The following is a 21,116-nucleotide window of genomic DNA, read 5'->3' on the forward strand; positions in this document are numbered from 1 at the left end:
CTGACCTCAGACAACAGTATACAAAAAAATTAAAAAGCCAGTTCATGACACCGTTAATAATGGATAATAAGGAATGTATACCTTTATGATATTACCATGGACCAGTGCGTTAGAAAAACAGATGATGATTGATTGGAGAGACGTGGGAATTGATTCAGCTTGTGACTCTCAAAAATGCATTATGGGTATTCTCTAGCCGTTGAGCATACATCAGTTGTACACTTATTGTGGTGCAAAACAAACCAGCTATTACCAGGTCTTACTAATTTAGAGTAGTCAGGCTGGTTTTTGTAACATAGTAGCTGGTTATTCAGCTAATGTACAACAGTTTGGATTAGCTTGGTTTAGTCCGACTAGAAACTGGCAACTATAAGATGTATTTTCCTTAAAAAGAGACATTGACTTTGACGTACATAAGTGGCATCAACTTGAGTAAGTACTTGGGCACCTGCCAAACTGCCGTTATTAAAAACTTGCTGATGTAGTGTTTTGGGAACTAAATCTCTTAAAGTTCAGAAAGGAGATTTATGTGTTAATTGCTTTGTCACAGGGCCACAAGTGTGGACTCTAACATGCTTTTCTTTTCCACAGTCTGAACCCGTATAGCTACGATGAGAGTTGCGTGTCAAGCAGTGTAGACCATCTACCTCTGGCCGCTTTACCGCTGCTCGCCATAGCTGCTCCACACTACCAAGACGCTGTTGCAACCGTGATTGCCCGGGCCAACCAGGTGTACCACAGCTTTCTGCAGTCTCCAGAGGGACAGGGGTTCACAGGACAGGTGAGTTCAGGAGTGCCCAACTATCTTAAGGTGTGGTCTTATTCGACATGGGCAATAGGTCCATGCATAAAGCATTGCTGACACAGAAGTCCATTTTAAATCAAGCGGCTTTCTGTCGGCCAATTCGTGTGATAGATTGAACATGAGTGGCACATGCATAAGTGGAAGAAAAATTTACAAACCGTTACATACACAATCTTGTACCTTTTGTGTTTTGTAGATTTTCAAATAATTTTTTGCTTTAAATCAAAGTTTCCTAACGTTACCTTGTAGCTAGTTGGTTCAGCCCATGGCTTATAACATTTGAACAAAAATCCCGATAGGAAAAGCGAATGGAAATAATACTTTCGGGACCGCCATCAAAAAAAGTAGGCAGGCAATGGATGAATTTGGTCCACGAAATCAATTGAAAATGTGACCACATCTCAACCCTGAAACCATTTCTGACAGTTTTTTCCATGACAATCGAGTTTTGGCCACACAGGCAGATGAAGGCGGTCCCAGATCAGTGTTAGGAAGGGAAATGCTGTGTGGAGCAGCAGTGAGAAGGGTGTGTAAGTCTGTGGCAGGGATAGTGACTCATCAGTAATGAGTCATTCAAAACAGACGAAAAGGAGGGGGTCTTTCCACTCGTCTTACTCCATAATCTCACGATTAATACAATAACACACTCCTGTCAATTTAAGAGTCACAATGATTTTTTGAAGTGGCGACAGCAGTGTTGACTTTCTAGGGAGCCGGACTATTCAAATAGCATATTAGACCTCTGGGTTTGCAGACAAATTGGTGTGCTTTTTGTGACACTGGGTGCATTTGCATGCACACCAGTAAGCTGATAACTCAAAAAATCAGCTTACTGAAATAATCAGTTTTCCCTGTTTACATGCAAACCAGTAAACTGACAATGCAAGTAAAACGCGTTTACATGACTTTATTAATAAACCGGGTTATTTCCATGTAGTGACGTCAAAAATAATAATGTCCGTATCTGACTGAGTTTTTCAAATGTTACATCAATTGTGATATTAAATAAAGTGTGCACCATTTGACTGAACCTCTTCTACTTCTGCTGCATGAGAAGAAGAGAACACATCTTTACAATTTTCTGGGTCTTAAAAGAGTCTGCGTTTGTGATATGTCCTTATTTCATGCAAAACGCTAGCTCGCTCTGTCTGGATGTGTTTAAATCTGCTCTAAGTTTGTGTTTTTGTCACCCATCACACATGCACACTTCAAATAGCCGACAGAAAGCAGGTTAATGCGTTTACATGCAGCACAAAATCGAGGTAAGAGGCAAAGAACTACCTGTCCCGACCGGTTTCTGCTTACGCCGTTTATGACCTTTCTCCGATAAAAGAAAACGGGTTACCGCGTTTATGTGACCATGTTCATTGTCGGCTTATTGGGCATAATCGGCTTAAGAATGTGCATGCCCTAACGAAACAAAAATATATTGCAGTATATTGGAAAACATCATGTAATACATTAGGCAATATATTCACATATATGGTATTTAATTTTTATATTCTCCAATATATTACAATATATGAAAGCGTTAATCATTTGTATATTTTGCAATATATGACAGGAATATATATTTCATAATACCATCAATATATTATTCCATGTATTTACAATATATTATAATATATCAAAATAATATATTATCAAAGTATTAATAATATGTCAAAATAATATATTGGTAAATATATTTTCCTTTCGTAAGGGTGTAAACGCACCCACTGATAATTAGACTTGTGGATTTGTTTGTTTTTGAAGCATCTATACATTATTTGAGCTCACCGTAGAGGTGCTCATCAACATAAAATAGGAAAGTGCTAGAGTTGCAGCTGTGTTGTTTCTGTATGATTAATTAAATTGTCAGGCTGCACTGTAGATTGAGCTGTCATTATGCAATCCTGAGATTTGCCTGACAGTGCTGATTGCATGCAATAACGCTGCACTGATTCTGGCTGAATTAGTTTGTGTTTGTGTGTGTTTTCTACAGGTGTGTTTGTTGGGGGACTGTGTAGGAGGTGTGCTGTGTTTCGACGCTCTCTGTTTCAGCAACAGCCCACGACACAGTACCCGACATAACAGCACAGAGAGCTTAAAGGTATGTTATCCTTAAACACTGAAAACACATCTGTAACTTCTTGCATTCTTTTCTTTCTTGTGTTAAAGTGGTTCTTCTAAATCACTTTTAGTAGGAAAGCTCTGTTGATCTGTAATTTTTTTTTTTTTTACAATTTCTAAAAAAATATATTAAATCAATCATTTTAAATGTTAAAATGGAATATACATGTGGGGCATCCCAACTTTATAATGTACAGTATAGAGTATACATATATGATTTTCATTTTTAAAGTTTAGATTACAAGGAAAACATTCAAATAAGTTTTTAAAAGGTCAAACAGGTAAATTGCTCACACACAATGAAATGCCTTATATCAACTGATACCAATAAATGCCAATAAATAAATAAACTATACATTATATATATATATATATATATATATATATATATATATATATATATATATGTATATATATATATATATATATATATATATATATATGTATTATGTACAGTTTATTTATTTATTTATTGGTATTTATTATTAATATATATATATATATATATATATATATATATATATATATATATATATATATATATATATATATATATATATATATATTGTATTATATATTATTGGAGAACAAATGAAGAACACATCTTTAAAGTTATAAATGAGATCCCAGCAATGTTGTAAACTCTGCTCAGTATACAAAATGTCTAATTAAAATTCATAGCAAAATAATCTGAGCTATTCTATCTGCATTTATCTTATAGTTTTAACTCTGAATGTTGACAGTTATCTCATTGGTGTCTATTTCTATCTCTGAACGCTCTGAGACAAAGTCGATAAAGAAACATCACTATCAACTCAATTTAGTCCTCTGAGCTATGAAAGAGCAACTTCTGAGCAAATTCCTGAGGGTTTTCCAACTACATTTCTGTGATATTAAGCGAGGACAGAACATCTGTCACACTCTACTTCAGCACTCACTTATAATATATATTTTTTTTCATTTGGGTCCTTTTTACTGTGCTTTTTAAGATGCGATTTGGTTAATCGGATCACAAGTAGATGAGGGAAACACATGCTAGCTGGGGGGTGGGGGGTTGGATGTTTGGATTTTTTCCAGATCTTTCAATCTAATGGACAAAATAAACGTAGTGCATGAAGAGAATGGAAAAACAAATGGAGAGCAGGAGCTTTAGTTTCTCCTCTGACAGTCACAAGATGACTCCGAACACTGTAAGTGCGTGTTAGAAATCAGGAATGGTGAGAGAACATTGTGCTTGGTATATTTTTTGCTCATTCCATAATGTTTGTGCATAAGATCAGTAGGCGGAGAATATGCGTTCTTTTGTGGCTGTTCGAACGCATTTGACCATATGAGTGTCTACACTCCGAAAGCAATATGGTCGAATGCGTTTTCGACTACCACTGGAAGCGGTCGAAAGTGTTTAAGCTCAAAATGTTTTAGACTCCATTTACACCTGTATTTAGAGTTGTCCATCGGATTGACCAAAACACATCCTAATTCCAGGTGTTAATAGGGACTTTTATAAATAATGACTATTCAACTGACTAACTTTTTCCACATACTCAGGATAACCCTGAGGTCAGTCCGAGCCTGAGCTCCAGCAAACGTCTTAGCAGGAGCAACATCGATCTATCTGCCCCCAGTGAGCCCCGCAACAGGAAAACTCCACTCAGCCGCAAACAGAGTGACTCATATGATGGAGACCGCCCGTTCCTCAGCAGGTACTGCATACAAGAACAGAAACCAAGTGCTGTTTTATGATGCTGTGAGTGTTTCTATCACAATATTATCTCCATGCAGAGACAATGCCTGGAGAGGCATTTTCAGTCTAACATGTTGATATTGGCCTAACCAATAGCGTGAGTTTGAGGTGGGACTATGATTTTATTCAAACAGTGGCAGAAGGGAAGTAAACTGGTATTCTTTTTTAAAATTATTTTTCGTGCAGATCATCATGCTAAGTCATTCTCTATTTTTAGGATTACCAATGAATATATTTCTTTTTTGGTAATAAGAAATCAGAACAAGATTACCCAGATGTGTCCCCCTGGCCAAGCCATCCATAAATGTGTTACTCTTTTCCCCATTTCTGTTTATCAATATTGGCTGCTCGATGGCATGTTGCGTGTTTCGGTGCTATTAATAGTCACAGCTGCAGTCAGTGTGGAAGTACTGTATGAGGGAATGAGGCGCAGACTGAACGATGCCTTTTCAATAGAAGTTGCTCAATGCCACAGCAGTAAAGGACCCAACATCCAACTGTTTATCTTCTAAACGATCCTATTTAGGGTATTGATGTGTCAAGAGAAATTTCTCAGCATTGCTGTTGTCACAAACCTGCAGCACAGCTATTTTTCTTCTTTTTTCCCCCCTGTTCTAAAATCTTTGTGTAGAACAGTAACATTCAGTTGTTTTAGAGCTAGCTATTTGTTATGTTATTGTGCTTAAAATTACATATCAAATAATGTGAGTTAGGGCTAAGCTGTCATGTCAAGGGGTAAGTTGTAGAATACCTTAACTGTTTTAAATACAATTTAAACACAGATAAGAAAAAATACGTTATTTTAAAAATCTTGAATCACATAAGCCAGTCAGGACAATATTAATATTTTATGATCCTATAATATTAAACTATAAATAGAATATTTTTCTAAAAAGTTGTGATTTTTTTTAACAATTGTTTTATTTATGTATGTATTTATCTATTTTATTATTGATATTGTACTATTATTCTCAGTATTTTGAAGATGTAAAGCTATTTTGTACATTGTATGTATGAAATTTATAATGTTATTATTATTATTATTATTTTAGAATAATTATTATTTTAGAAATAACAAATATATATTTAATATTACATATTATTTTAAATATTAAGTATATTTTTTTGTAGTGGCATTTTAAAACTTCTTTTTACTTAATATTTCCTGGATGCAAAGCTTGCTATCACTATTAGTTTAGCAAGTTGCACAGCTTAACCTTAAGCATCTGGCTAACTTTACCCCAAAGGTGTCATGCCTAATCTTTTGTCAAAAGAGTTTTTTATATTGGTAATTCACCAAAACCATGATATGTGCAACCTATTTTTGTATATTTATATGCATGTTTCTTTGATAAACTTGATCAAACTAATTTTATCTACCATGTAGAAAATGCATATTTATATGCAACAATAAAGGGCTCCATGGTGCTGGTGATTGATATTGACAATTGATCTATCGACCTTCTCATTACTGGCCCTTGCATTGCACGTTATCTTGCCATAATTTATTATATCTTGGGCCTTTGTGCAGGCACTATAGGGCCGCTTAGAGAAGTGCCGGACAAAAGCACTGATTCTCACCCAGGACTGATAGTGCTGGACCTGAGGGAGACTTATCACTCAGCTCAACCATACCCCTCAGCTCTACTACATTTCACTCCCAATCATCTGTCCCCGGGGCTCTGTACACCCCATCCTTTTCACACTCAGTCTGAGGTGAGATAGCCAGTCAGAGTCTTTAAGAGCTATTCTGCCATCCCTCATAGCGTGATGGTAATAAAGACAAACAATGTGCAAAAGCGAGTGAGGAAAAGACTAATAGTTGTTGACAGTCTAACAGAAAGATTCTTGCTGTAATCCATTTGGGTTAGATACAATTTTATATCAGGACATGCCCATTTTTTATCTGGAAAATTTTAAGGAAAACTGGTTCTGATTCCAATTCGATTAAGAAATAATTGTTGAATTTGCCAAAGTTGCCAGATAACAGATAATCTGAAGTTATGTCGAAGCACTTAGTAGCAAATAAGCTATTTGTGAGCACAACTGTTTATTGTGCACTACACTATGTAACTTTTCCGTCTGCTATAGGTCGCCTATTCAATACAAAGGCGTAGCTTGATGACGCCAAGTTTGAGCACAGACTCTTGGGACATGTGGTCTTCACCTCACAGCCGGTGGAAAAGAATCGAGATAGGACTCGGGTAGAAATCAACTTCATGGATGCAATTATTAACGTTACTGTAGTATGAAGCAGAGCAGGACTGAGTGTTGAGGAGCTGAGCAAGGCCGCTGGAGCGTTTGTTGCGCAACACACGCCTCGCGAGCAGCAGGACTTTTATTATAACGAGACACAGTCGCTGGCGCCATTTCCGCTTTTCCGGTCAGGAGTATGAGGTAATACAACTCTGTTTATCATATTAGACACATTTAAGTGTGTTTAAAATGACTGGATTATGTTACTTTGTGCGTTCGCTCAGCGGCTGCTGTGACACTTGTTGCACTGCTAAGAGAAAAGCGTTTCTGCCAAATAAAACCGGAAACCGAGGGTAACGCAGATATGACGCATTTGACAGGCGACTACCTCAGACATTCCGGTTCCTTGGTTAAAATAGAAATTTTCTCATAGTTGGAAACATTTGGGATATTGTAAGAACTCTGCTTGACAAAATATATAACACTGGCCTGGTGGTTTTTGGATATTTTACTGCAAAAATCCTACATAGTGCACTTTTAAACAACTCCCAGAATGTTCAGAGTCGTCCAAAGGCAAAAACTTTGTGCCATAACTTTTGAAGTAAATGTCATCTTTATGTGTGTATTCAGTTTGATACAGGATGGAACAGACCTGAGACCAAGCAGCAGCAGCACCAGTATAATGTTGAATCCAGGTCGCTTTGACTTTGAGGTGTCGGATTGTTTTCTGCTGGGCAGTCCTCTTGGATTGGTGCTAGCCATGAGACGCACTGTGCTTCCCGCCGTCCAGGGTTGGTGTGGAAATTCTCCAATTAAAGACCAGAACGCATTGTCCTCTTGAACACTGGCAGACATTCCCATTAGATTTTCCTCTTTAGTCTTATTTACAATTCATTTAGTCATTTCTATCTTTTGTTTTTATCCTGCAGTGTGTCAGCTGCGGCCTGCGTGTTCACAGATCTTCAACCTGTTTTACCCTTCCGATCCATCGGCCTCTAGACTGGAGCCTTTGCTGCACTCCCAATTCCACAAACTGCCTCCGTTTCCTGTGCCGCGCTACCAGCGCTACCCTCTGGGAGACGGCCGCTCCGCCCTTATCGGTGAGTGAGATATCCCGTTGAGAATCAATTAAACTGTTCACCGCTAAACCTCATGCACAAATAAAACACAATATTCACTCATTTGTTCCTTTTATTATGTTTCATAATTGCGTTGTCACAGTAATGCGCTTATCTTGGGTTCCCCAATTATCTCTATGTGCTATTTTGAGGTTATTAACAATGTTTCTCAGGAAGAAGCTACAGTCTTTCTCATTGGATATTTTTGATGACTTCCCTTTTTGTATGCATCCTTTTCATGACAGATAACTGCTAACCTGAGCAGTGCTGTGCCTTACATTATTTTACTCCGTGTCAGGTTCCCTGGAGCTTTACCAAGTTCAGCAGACTGGTGTCTCGCTCTGTAATGAGGTCCTGATTTATTTAGAGCACATTTTATCCTGCTTTGCAGACATATTTAACTTGCATGTCATCCATTTTAGGCTCGTCCTATATTGTAGAACTAGGAGTAACAAAATCATACTAAAATGAAATGAAAATTTAAATTAAAAATAATGAAAAGTAAACCTAAAAAAAAGTAAATCTGAAAATCTTGAAGAAACATTGAGAAACATAAAAACTGTACTAATATGACCAAATATGTGTCATATAATCTGTTTTAAAGATCATTTGACAGGAAAGCTTCCTGAAATCTCTTCCTAAAAAAAAAGAAAGCATTATAACCCTCATCAACACAATGCAACTGAGACAGGCATCAGCCACACTGCGAGGAAAGAGTCTGTGTCTCACAGGAAATGTGACACTGACTTTTAATTATATCAAGTCTCACTCTGCTGATCATAGGCGAAGAATGTCACAATATTTGTTAGATACCGAGGCGTGGATGTGTCTAATTTAATGCATGCGCACACACACCACTCACACATGCTCTGTTTTAATGCAGTAGTTAATAATTGCCATCCTAATAGAGTATCTCTGGATTGGCCTCCCATGTGTAAGGTTCTTTCATTATGAATCATTACAGATTTACTCAGCGGGCATTTAATGTGAGAAATGTATCTGATACCCATCTGTTTTCGTGTTTATGCTGTTCCTGTGCATTTGGATTGATACGTTTCATTTGGCGGCAGGAAAATCCGGAGCCATTCATTTCAAGTAGTTGAAAACTGGAGAATGAGATCCTAAAGCTGTATGTGGCGCAACATCACAGAGTTCTTTTTCTCATTATGCTGAAGAACAGCATGATTCTTTCCACTGAACCCCATATTCCTCTCCGTATTGCCATCAGCCCCTCATGCCCAGAGCTCATATTCCACCTCACCCTCATCTCAAAGGTCTCCCTTGTGTTATTTTACAGTGCAGTAAGCGCTGTATCCTGCTGTGCTCTAGTCTTCAATCTTCTCTGAGTCGCAGATCATTTTGAAGACCAATAAGCCTGTATTTTGAGCAAGCCCTCTTGCTCAATTGGCCTCTCTTATTGCGCTCTAGTTCATTTTTCCTTTTTTTTCCCATGAAAGTTGAAACCTTCCACCATGTCCCACCATGTCCTTGACCTTCAGCTAGGTCTCCCATAAATTCCCAGATAGGGTTTAGATTAAGCCAGGAAAAGGCCGTAGTTCAATTAGGACATTAAAGGTTTTTAGGTTCAATTAGGTTTTTATAAACATCTGGTGTGTGTCTTGAGACGAAACAATGGAATTGGAATTAGTAGGGTTGGAAGGGCTGAGATATGCACCCCTGGTGTATAGTGTTAATTAAGTGTATAGCTCATTAACCAGCAATCCCTGACATGTTATGGGATAAAGGGATGTAAAAGAAGTCTCAGTAAGCTCATATAACAAACTATACTGGAAATGATTCACAGTAATGTATTGTTTACTCAGCTACTGATTCAATCTACTTAGTGATTTGGGGAGTCATTAGACTGATTTAAAGCAATAACTATAGAAACATCTGATTTATTTAAAAAAAACAGCTAATTAGAGTAATTTTTGCAATTCAGATATGTCAGGTCCTACTGTGTTTGTTGATTTAAGTCAAGTGCAACAGAAAGATACAGAATAGGAAACGCATACAATACTGTTTAAAGTTCTCTAAAACATTTTTGTTTTTGAAAGAAGCTTTTATATTCACTAAGGTTACATTTACAATTTACTAAGCAATGAGTTTTTAAGCTTTTTCCAACATTGTGAAAACGATCCCCATTCACTTGGAACCGTTGGTGTACATGCTGTCTAAGGATGACCAAGTGACATCTGACCACACGTTGATGGTGATAAATTTTACCTATAATTTTGAATAACGTATACTTTGCTTTGCGTTTGCAAGCATTTTGGTCACATTCTGGAGCATTGGCACTGTTACAGCCTCGATTTCACCTTCTATTCCCCTTTCCCAGTCTTCATTTATCTCTTATCTCCTATTCTCTCTGTTGCTCATGTCTCACTTGTCAATTATAATTGAATGGATGACTCATGAACTTAGGAAGTGACTATTTAATTATATATTTTCGGTTATATTTCTTAATGTATTCGCACTGCATCTGTGTGCTCTTGCTGTACATGTCAAGGTTTTGTTCATTTGTCAAACCAATCTCTCACAAAAAGGTTTTCGTCAGTGTCGTGATCACAACAGAATGTGTTTGCTAGCATTTATAAGCTTCATCTTGGTAAGACTGAGGAGGATTATTGTAAAAAGCCCATCGCTCACTTAAATAGATGACGGTTTGGGATAACGCTAATGAACTCCGTATCGAAAATGTGATCAGTCTCCCTGTCCGTTCCTCGTGTCTGCATAAAGAGCAGTCTTCTTTCCTGTATTCATCCAGGATTAGTGTAATGGTGCTGTCTGATTCCAGTCCATGCTTTCTGAAGCGAGAGCTCCTGTGAATTTGTATTCTCCGTCTGGCTCTGGTGCCTTTAGTGACATGAGAAATTAAGCAGCGTAGCCATGCGTCCTGTGCCGGGCAAAAACTCCTCGGAAAAGGTCAAGCTGAGAGACTGTGGGGGTTAACTCTGCAAAAACGTACCCAGATAGGAGAGAAGAACGTTCAGCTCTCTGCAGCTTTTTGCGGATTTGTGGCTACGGTTGGAGCGGGCATAAGCACATTCTGAACACGCCTTAGCCAGCTCTCAGAGATGTCAGCATGACTGGAAAGCAATAAAATCACAGGAGCTCGTTTTGATGACCAGCACTGATAGGGCTGCCCCTGTTTAGAATTCACACACAGCCTCAGGATTGTGCTCCCTGTCCACCAGCCCTCCATCCTGCTCATCTCCCAGCCCTCTGATTCCTCTTTATTTATATAGATAGATAGATAGATAGATAGATAGATAGATAGATAGATAGATAGATAGATAGATAGATAGATAGATAGATAGATAGATAGATAGATAGATAGATAGATAGATAGATAGATAGATAGATAGATAGATAGATAGATAGATAGATAGATAGATAGATAGATAGATAGATATGTCTCTTTTATTATAGTTTTCACTACAGTGTATAACGCTTGCTACATTTGTATCAAGTTTTGTTTTAAAATGTTCTATATAAGTGTATCCGTGGCAACTAGGCATTTAAAACCAGGTTATACTTGTGAAAAGAGTCCGATATGATTTTAAATGTGTCCACCCCTCACTTTTTCAAATTGTTCCTACGCTCCTGACATCCAGCCATCCCCATCCCCCACATTTCAGTGACTGTCATCATAATTGAAGTCCTGGCCATTTGTGAGCCAGTGGCAATGGCAAATGAGAAGGAAGCCAATTGTTAGAATGACAGAGTAGAGGTGCTCTTTACCACCTGTAGTGGTCAGTGGCACACAGCTGCCAAGGTCACACACACATATTCACACTCACACATGCGTGCGGTTGCGCCAATGATGTGGGCCAGCCTAATGGGATGTTTTCTGCACAGGCTGCTAGACTAATGAAAACAGATTCAATTTGCCCCTGTCAGAAATAACAGGCCATGTGTGCATGAGACAGCAGGCATATAAAGGGACAGATTAGCTAGGACGGTCACTTAAAGAATTTCTGCCTGCATGTCATTCTGTATTCTCAAAGAGGGAGAAAAGGAGAGCGCTTGATCTCTGTCAGGAAGCATTTTGGAAGCATTGCACAAACATAGTTTGACATTGTGGTGAGTTATATTGAGAGTGAAAGGGAGGCTTTTGTTGTTTGGTTGTGCAGTGGCTGTGGGTTTTATAAATTCAATTTAAACAGGCTCTTCTGAGGTCATGATGTGGAATTGTCTATAATCAATTCAGGTCTTTTTCTTTCTGTCTTTCTCTCACACACATGCGAACACACATTCATATTCATATTGAATCAAAGATAATCTAAAAACGATTGCCCAACTGATGAGTCATTCTGCCCTAATATAATGTGTAATGTATGCATTTGTAACATGTAACATGGAGAACTGTGGTATTATTGCAGCTTTTTGTTTCATTCCATCAGTCACCCAAGATTGTTTGTTCTGCAGCCTAAGGTATTGATTTGAGATTAGTACCAGAGGCTGATATTGCGCCGAAGACAACATTTTTATATAGTTCCAACCCTACTCTGTCTACATTTCAAACTTTCACCATCATTATCTGTTTTCCCTCTAGTCAGTGATATCCACAGCTACCCTGACGTGTTCCTTCCCGGTAGTGCGGTTCCGGTGGGCGCTTCGCACTCCTCCTCTCCCCAGACGGAACACAGCACAGGTGGGCGGGTGGGCGTTGAGGTCCGCAGGTCCAGTTTGACCAGCATGGACAGCCAGTTATCAGGCTGCTGGGAAAGCAGGCTGAGCAGCACCATCGCCAACAGTGAGTGGGCAGCGGGTGGGCAAGCTTTGGGCACAAAATTAAACTCTGGCTAAGTTTATCTAAAGCTCCTTGATCTTTCGTTAGACCTGCTTTTTACTCCGTACAGCACAAGCCTCATAATTGGAGATGCTTTTTGCTCTCCAGCCAAGCAATGCAGTGTTAAGAGCTTACTGTGCTGCCAAAAGACCTGCTGCAGTGTATTTAACTCTGTTCAAGCTGATCATATCTCAGCTGCAGAGAAAGGACATAATGGGAGTTATTAGTCCAAAACATGGTCGTCTTTATTCTTACACAATCTATCTGAATCTATCTGTCGCTAATGAAAAATATATAATGGTACAATAGAGGCTATTGTGCCATAATGTTTAGTATTATTTATAAAAATGGTCTTAAAAGTGGGAAAACAATAAATAAGCCATACTGACCACAAACCTTTGAACTAAACTGTGTGTGTGTGTGTGTGTGTGTGTGTGCGTGTGTGTGTGTGTGTGTGTGTGTGTGTGTGTGTGTGTGTGTGTGTGTGTGTGTGTGTGTGTGTGTGTGTGTGTGTGTGTGTGTGTGCGTGTGCGCGTGTGCGTGTGCGTGTGTAGTCTCCAGCACATGGTGGGGGACTAAGCGGTTGGATTATGCTCTGTATTGCCCGGATGTCCTGACGGCGTTTCCCACAGTAGCTCTGCCTCACCTGTTCCACGCTTCCTACTGGGAATCCACCGATGTGGTTGCCTTCCTTCTGCGACAGGTACATTCAAAGCAAATCACAGCCAAGCCCCACACAGATTTTGTAAAACAGATTTTGTTTTTGTTTTTAATTTTTTGTGCATCATTAAAACCCTCATCCTTCCCTCTGGTCATTTTGACCCGAAAGTTTTTTTTATTGTTTTTGTTTTACATTGAGAGTTTCCTTGAACTTTTGTCACTCTTGAATGGTGAATAAAAGACTGGATTCATGGAGAAATTTTTAAAAGTAAGAAATCCTTCCCACGCGGGTCAATTTGACCCCCCTAGGAATGAATGGAATGTGAGGAATGCTTTCTAAAAACTTTACCAAAATTTTTTATTTTATGATGTCTTCATCCATATCTGAATGCATCCTGAAGAGAAAAGACTTTAGGACCCAGCGGAACAGCTTATTTTCTCCATATAGAGGTATAAGGCCATCCAGTGGCAAGAGTCATGTTATATTTTTTCAACAAGAGGTCGGCAACGACACCCAATGCAAGATATTTTTAACTGAATTAAAAGGGTTATGCATGAAATTGTGAGTTATTTGGAATTTAAGTTAAAAGAATGTGAATAATGTGCTTAAATTATGATTTATTTTTTATTTATTGATACAATCTAGTAAAAATTATTGTTCATAAAAAACTGAACAAATATCAAAATAAAAAAAGTTGCATTTTAGGGCATTGGGTCATTTTGACCCGCAAGGGAAGGATTTGATACCATTGTGCGAGGGAAGGATGAGGATTATGGTCAAATAAATGTAAAGAACATTTCAAACTCCCTGACTATTGCTCTCATACCAGAGAAAGCACATTACAACATTAAAAGACTGCAGGAAAAAAAGATTTTAGAAACCCTGTTCTTACAGTTAGTCTGTCCTCTGTCAAAAGAGTATCTTTGTCTGCTCTTCTTGATATGTCCCTAACTCATCCCTTTACTTCCTCTTGATCTTTTGTGCTGGAAATTTTTATTCATCCGAAGGGCTGTATCCTATTCTAATGTGCCTTTTTTATCCATATCAGCCGTACCTCTGGCTGAGAGACAAATAAATGTGGCACATCCTTCATTTTCAGAGACTTTTGAAGATCAAATCACTGATGTACTTCTCAATGCAGATGTACGCAGGCTTCACTTAAGAGTGTCAAATGCAAATGGAACCTCTTATTAAATTTAGTCTTAAGAAGATGTCTCGGCACAGGTGGGGAGGAAGTAGTCTATTTAGGCAAATCATAGACCAATCTATCTTTCTGAATGCAGTTACTTCATAATTGTCTTTGCATACATGAAAGGGAGACAGAGTTGACAATAGGTACAGCTGCAGTGTACGGTTTAGGTGTCATGCCAGATAGTGTTGTTATCTATGTGCAAATTTTGTGCTTTGGTTTCATGTTTTATGTATTTAGTTTAATCTGTTTGTGTAAACTCTCCTTAGCGTATTATGCGTTCCTCAGGGCCTGCTAAATGGAAAGCTATCATTGTAGACAAAATTATGTCAGGATCAAGTCATTACACACCACTTATACATTTTGTAATGTCAAGTGAATGGATGGAGTCTCATTGAAATGGGTAGAGTCAATCAGAAATTTGGGAAACTAGGAGATATATATATATATATATATATATATATATATATATATATATATATATATATATATATATATATACAAAAAGGAATGCAATAATTTACAAATCTCTAAACTTATATTTTATTCACAATAGAATATAGATAACACATTAAATGTTGAATGTGAGACATTTCAAAATGTCATGCCAAATATTGGCTCATTTTGGATTTCATGAAAGCTACACATTCCAAAAAAGTTGGGACAGGTAGCAATAAGAGGCCAGAAAACGTCTCTGTTACGTATGGTAACCCTCGTTCCCTGAAGGACGGAATGGAGACGTACGTCAGACTTAGATCAACGAATTGGGATAACTTCTGGGAGCCCCTATCAGCTTCGAGATATAGAAAATGGGCCAATGAACATTGGCGTGCGTGCTTTGCATATCGCACCCCGCCCTGCTGCGCGGGTATTAGGCAGAAATGATCACCACACAACGTTGTTTTTCACTGAGGAGCCGAACCGAGGCTCGAACTGCAGTGATGGTACAGCAACTGTGGCGATGGGACGTACATCTCCGTTCCCTTCAGGGAACGAGGGTTACCATACGTAACCGAGACGTTCCCTTTCAGTCGGTCACGTTCAACGTACGTCGGACTTAGACCAACGAATTGGGATCCCTATGAAAAACACCACAGTTACTACCACTTCCAGCGCCCTGCCGGAGTCCCTTGGACCCCGTCTCAGTAGGGAGAGCCCTACTGCTATCCCACAAGACCCAAACAGTGGACTATTGGATAACGCTGGGAAAGCGTGCCCCTGGAGGCCGCTGCGGAAGCCACACTCCCCCGAAGGAGATAACGTGTGGAAATTACACGTATGGACTGGCCGTGGGCAGTGCTACATACGGGAGTCCCAGGGGTGGCCCCGGCCCAGATGGGCGGGGGACAGTCACCGCACTGAGACGGCAGAGCGGGCTCTGCCAAGGGAAAGACACGGGCTCGCCGTAGGGAGCCGTACCGTGGAGAATGCACATATGGGACCGCCGTGGGGGTCACTACATATGGAATCCAGCCTAACACAAGTTCCACACTGCATACGAGTGTTAGACCTGGCGTCAGACGCTCCGCCACGTCTGACTGCCGCGGGTTGCGGAGGACTCGACAGGGTTCGCCATTCTGGGGAACTCGACTGGAGCATATAAGCGCAACTATCCGTTCCATGAGGAAGGGAGTGGCGCAGCAAGCCGGCACTAGAACACGCACTTCGGTGCTACCGACTATGAGAAGTGAGTACACGGGAAGATACCGGTTCTAGACGTAGGCTATAAAATCTAGCGAACGTGTTGGGTGTCGCCCATCCCGCAGTTCTACAAATATCTGTCAGCGAGGCGCCACGAGCCAGCGCCCAGGAAGAAGCTACACCCAGGTGGAGTGGGCTCTAATCCCGAGCGGGCAGGGCACTTCTTGGGACTTATAAACCAAGACAATGGCATCCACTATCCAGTGGGCCATCCTCTTCTTGGAGACAGCCTTTCCCTTCTGCTGTCCTCGGTAACAGACGAAAAGCTGCTCTGAGGTCCTAAACCTTTGCGTTCTGTCCACATACATCTGAGTGCTCGGACAGGACAGAGAAAAGCCAGGGCTGGGTCTGCCTCCTCCGAAGGCAGCGCTTGCAGGTTCACCACCTGGTCCCGGAAGGGAGTGGTGGGAACCTTAGGCACATATCCAGGCCGGGGTCTCAGGATTACGTGAGAGTAGTCCGGCCCAAATCTCCTCGCGCCCCTCAGGAGATTTAATTTCCTTGCGCCCCTCAGGAACCTGACCATCAGGTCTTGCCTCCCCAAAGACTTACCTTCTAGTAGTTTGTAATGGGCGGCAATTGCGGCCACATACACCTTGAGGGTGGAGGGAGACAGCCTTCTCTCCAACCCATCTAGGAAGGAAAGCACGGCCCTGACCGAACACCTTCGGTGGTCTTCTCGGTGAGAAGAGCACCAGTCGACGAACAGGTTCCACTTCAACGCATAGAGGTGCCTCGTAGAGGGACCAGACATGGAGTTTCCAGAGGTCTGGACGCGGGTGCCAGAGGGTGCCCCGTCTCTGAGTCAGAGGGTCCTTCCTCAGAGGAATGGGCCAAGGAGGTGCTGTCACAAGGAGCACTAGTTCCGGGAACCATGTCCTGTTGGGCCCCAACAGGACCTGCTCCTCATCCTCCCTGACCTTGCACAGTGTCTGTGCAAGAAGGCTCACTGGGGAAAAACGCATGTTTGTGTGCCAGCGCATCCGTGCCGAGGGTCCCCTCGTTCAGGGAATAAAACCACTGGCAATGGGCCGTGTCCACGGCGGCAACCAGGTCTACCTGTGCGGCCCCGAAGCGATCCCAAATCAGCTGGACCACCTGGGGATGGAGTCTCCACTCTCCCGGAAGCACTGGCTGCCGTGGGGGCTCGTCTGCCACATGATTGAGCCGGCCCGAAAGGTGAGTGGCACGAAGTGACCTCAGATACTTCAGACTCCATAACAGGAGGTGGCGGGCGAATTGTGACATGCGACGGGAGCGTAGACCACCCTGTTTGTGGATGTACGCTACAACTGCAGTACTGTCTGTACGGACCAGTCTTGACGCGGCTCAGGGAAGGACGAACTGCTAACAACTCTAGGCAATTGATGTGCCGTTGCAGTTTAGGCCCCGTCCGCAGACCTGAAACCCCAAGCCCGTTGTACGTGGCATCCCATACCCCATGAGGCATCTGTGGAGACAATCGGATGCCTGGATACCTGTTCTAGGGGCACCCCCGCCTGTAGAAACACAGGGTCCGACCACGGGCTGAAGGTTTGGCGGCACCTCGGTGTAACTAAGACACGGAGGGACCCGCTGTGCCACGCCCACCTCGGAACTCGGTCGTGTAGCCAGCATTGAAGCGGTCTCATATGGAGCATCCCGAGCAGTGTGACCGCCGCCATGGAAGCCATATACCCCAGGAACCTCTGAAATTGTTTCAGTAGGACCGCCGTCCTGCGTTTGAATGAATTCAAGCAGTTCAACACCGACTGGAAGCGCTCCTCGTTGAGGTGCGCTGTCAGGGTGACCGAATCCAGCTCCAAACCGAGAAAAGGGGACCTCTGCGTCGGGCAGAGCTCGCTCTTCTCCCAGTTGACCCGAAGCCCCAACTGGCTGAGGTGCTTGAGCACCATAAGCCCGAAGGGTGGGACCTCGTACGGGAGCGGGGGCGGCAGCAGGCGGACGCCCTCGGCGACGAGCAGGCGGAGGTGCTGCCGTCGGCGGCGGGGTGGAGGCAGCAGCAGACCGCCGGGGCAGGATGTGCCGGATGGCCTCCATCTGCTTCTGGGCGGCCGAGAACTGCTGGGCAAAGCTCTCGACCGCGTTGCTGAACAACACTGCCGACAAAATAGGGGAGTCCAGGAACCGGGTCTTATCGGTCTCCCTCATATCGGCCAGGTTGAGCCAGAGATGCCGCTCCTGGAACACCAAAGTGGACATCGCCTTGCCAATAGTACGGCCCCCAGTTTTCGTCGCCCATAGGGCGAGGTCCGTTGCCGTCTGTCCCTCCCGGAGGAGCTCTGGGCCAGGACTACCCTCGTGCATGTCCATGAGTGCCTGTGCTTGATGCACCTGAAGCAACGCCATGGCATGCAGGGTGGACGCGGCCTGGCCACAGGACCTGTAGGCCTTCGCGGTCAGACCGGAAGAGACTCTAGAGACCTCTACAGGACAGGAGCTTCGGGTCCCCGCGCCATTTAGAGGCGGAAGTCGAACATAGTTGCATCGCGACGGCCCGCTCCACCGGCGGGAGACCCTCATACCCCCTGGCCTGCCCGCCGTCAAGGGTAGTGAGGAGGGAGGAGCCACTAGGTCACCCACGGGCGCTAAACGGTGCTTTCCACGACCTAGTCAGCCCCTCATGCACCTCCGGGAAGAAAGGCACCGGGGTGGGATGCTGAGAACCAGCGCGGCCCACCCCGAGAAACCAATTGTCCAACCTAGAAGGTTCGGGACGTGGTGGAGGGTTCCACTCAAGCCCGACTTTTTCGGCGGCCCGGGAAAGCACAGCCATCAACTCCGGGTCCAACTCGACCGTTGCCACTCCCCCAGAGGACTGAAACCCCCCCTTCGATGCAGCGATCGACATCTGCTTGTCCGCGGGTGCCCCAAAAGACACTGTCGGCCGTGCATCTGGGGGGCTGACGGGGTCCTCCGGAAGCACCACCAGTTGCGGCGCTTGTGAGGGATTAGGGTCCCGCGGAGGCTCACTCGACGGGTTTGCCCTAACCGTGATCCTCAGGTCACCCCGGCCATCCGTCAAAGTAGGTCTATTCTGCTGGGCAGGAATAGACCTAAATTGAGCTATGGGTAGGGGGACTCCACCTTCCCGGAGGTAGGCGAGTCTCAACCTAAGCGCCGAGATAGTCATGTTCCCGCAGTGAGAACACAAACTATCCACAAACGCCGCCTCAGCGTGCTCTAAGCCCAGTCACATGATACAGCGCTTGTGACCGTCAGCGGGCGACGGGGAACAACCAAAGTTTTGTGTGCAGCCTGTTTTCTGCTCTCACCAGAAAAAGGAACAAGCCCACCGAACCAACTGTGTGTGGTGTGTGTGTGTGTGTGTGGAGTGCAATTGCTCAGTTTGCTGTGAAAACAGCAGCTCTCTCAGCAGCAGTGAGATCGCAGTCGCGCTGTCTTGTGCCGTCTGGCCAACACGAGCGATTTCCCCCGGCACATGCTTTCTCTCTCTCTCTTGCTAGATAGCAGGCAGTCAGATGCTTCATCAACGCCGTTCGGCTCCAAAGTCCGAAGTGAATGACAACGGTGCGTGATGATCGCTTCCGCTTTATACCCGCGCAGCGGGGCGGGATGCGATATGCAAAGCACGCACGCCCGTTTTCTATATCTCGAAGCTGATAGGGGCTCCCAGAAGTGATCCCAATTCGTCGGTCTAAGTCCGACGTACGTCGAACATGACCGACTGAAAGGGAACCATACTGTATGCCCATGATCTTCGGGGCCTTAGTGCCCACTGCATCACATACAGCAATGCTACTGTAATGGAAATCACAACATGGGCTCAGGAATACTTCCAGAAAACATTGTCGATAAACACCACCATGCCATTCGCCTTTGCCGGCTTAAACTCTATAGGTCACAAAAGAAGCCATATCTAAACATGATCCAGAACACATTTTCTCTGGGCCAAGGCTCATTTAAAAAGGACTGTGGCAAAGTGCAAAACTGTTCTTTGGTCAGACGAATAAAAATTTGAAGTTCTTTTTGGAAAAATTGGACTCCATGTCGTCCAGACTAAAGAGGACAAGGACAACCCAAGTTGTTATCAGTGCTCAGTTGCCAACATGACAATGCCAGAGTCAGACCACATACTGCATCAATTACAACATTATGACTGCATAGAAGAAGGATCCGGGTACTAAAATGGCCAGCCTGCAGTCCAGATCTTTCACCCATAGAAAACATTTGGCGCATCATAAAGAGGTAGCGACAAAGAAGAACTTATACAGTTGAGCAACTAAAAAGCCTTTATTAGACAAGAACGGGACAACATTCCTATTCCTTAACTTGAGCAACTTGTCTCATTTAGTCTAAGCATTCTGTTTTTATTCACAATTTGTACAATGTCCTAACTTTTTTGGAATCTGGTTTGTATATTTCTATTTCTATTTAATTCAGTTTTAGTACTAAAATGTATTTTCTGTTAATTGGCAAGGCAACAATTCCAAGTTAAATTTTTTTAATCTAATATTAACTTTTTATTTTTATTTCAGCTTAATTTCAGTCAGAGAAAAAAAAAGATTTATATTTAGTTAACAATAAACAAGAAAAACTTAAAATGACATTATGTGATTTCTATTTCTGTAGCATCACTAAAATCAAATTTTTCCAACCACATCTGTATATTAAAGTGTATAGTTTGAACAGAAAATTGGTCACTTGGATTTTGTCTTATGATGGGTTACTTGTATTCAGTTAGAGCATTCACTGACAGTCTGCATACAATATAAACAACTTCAACACAAAGTCAAAGATTTACATAATTTTGCAGAGATTTCTGTCCTCAAGT

The 21,116-nt window shown here is 42.4% G+C and overlaps 1 protein-coding gene across 2 annotated transcripts in view; it reads left to right on the forward strand.

Moving 5' to 3' along the window:
• Positions 1–21,116, forward strand: part of pitpnm3 (PITPNM family member 3) — a 110,125-nt gene that overhangs the window by 78,861 nt on the left and 10,148 nt on the right. For both annotated transcript variants that reach the window (XM_067450590.1, XM_067450591.1), the window contains exons 6-12: positions 592–781; positions 2,790–2,897; positions 4,466–4,620; positions 7,488–7,648; positions 7,787–7,957; positions 12,534–12,734; positions 13,325–13,473. In XM_067450590.1, the coding sequence (XP_067306691.1) occupies positions 592–781; positions 2,790–2,897; positions 4,466–4,620; positions 7,488–7,648; positions 7,787–7,957; positions 12,534–12,734; positions 13,325–13,473 (1,135 nt within the window). The remainder of the gene's footprint in view (positions 1–591; positions 782–2,789; positions 2,898–4,465; positions 4,621–7,487; positions 7,649–7,786; positions 7,958–12,533; positions 12,735–13,324; positions 13,474–21,116) is intronic.

Source organism: Pseudorasbora parva, chromosome 8 (genome assembly GCF_024679245.1).
Source record: "Pseudorasbora parva isolate DD20220531a chromosome 8, ASM2467924v1, whole genome shotgun sequence".
NCBI classification, from domain to species: domain Eukaryota; kingdom Metazoa; phylum Chordata; class Actinopteri; order Cypriniformes; family Gobionidae; genus Pseudorasbora; species Pseudorasbora parva.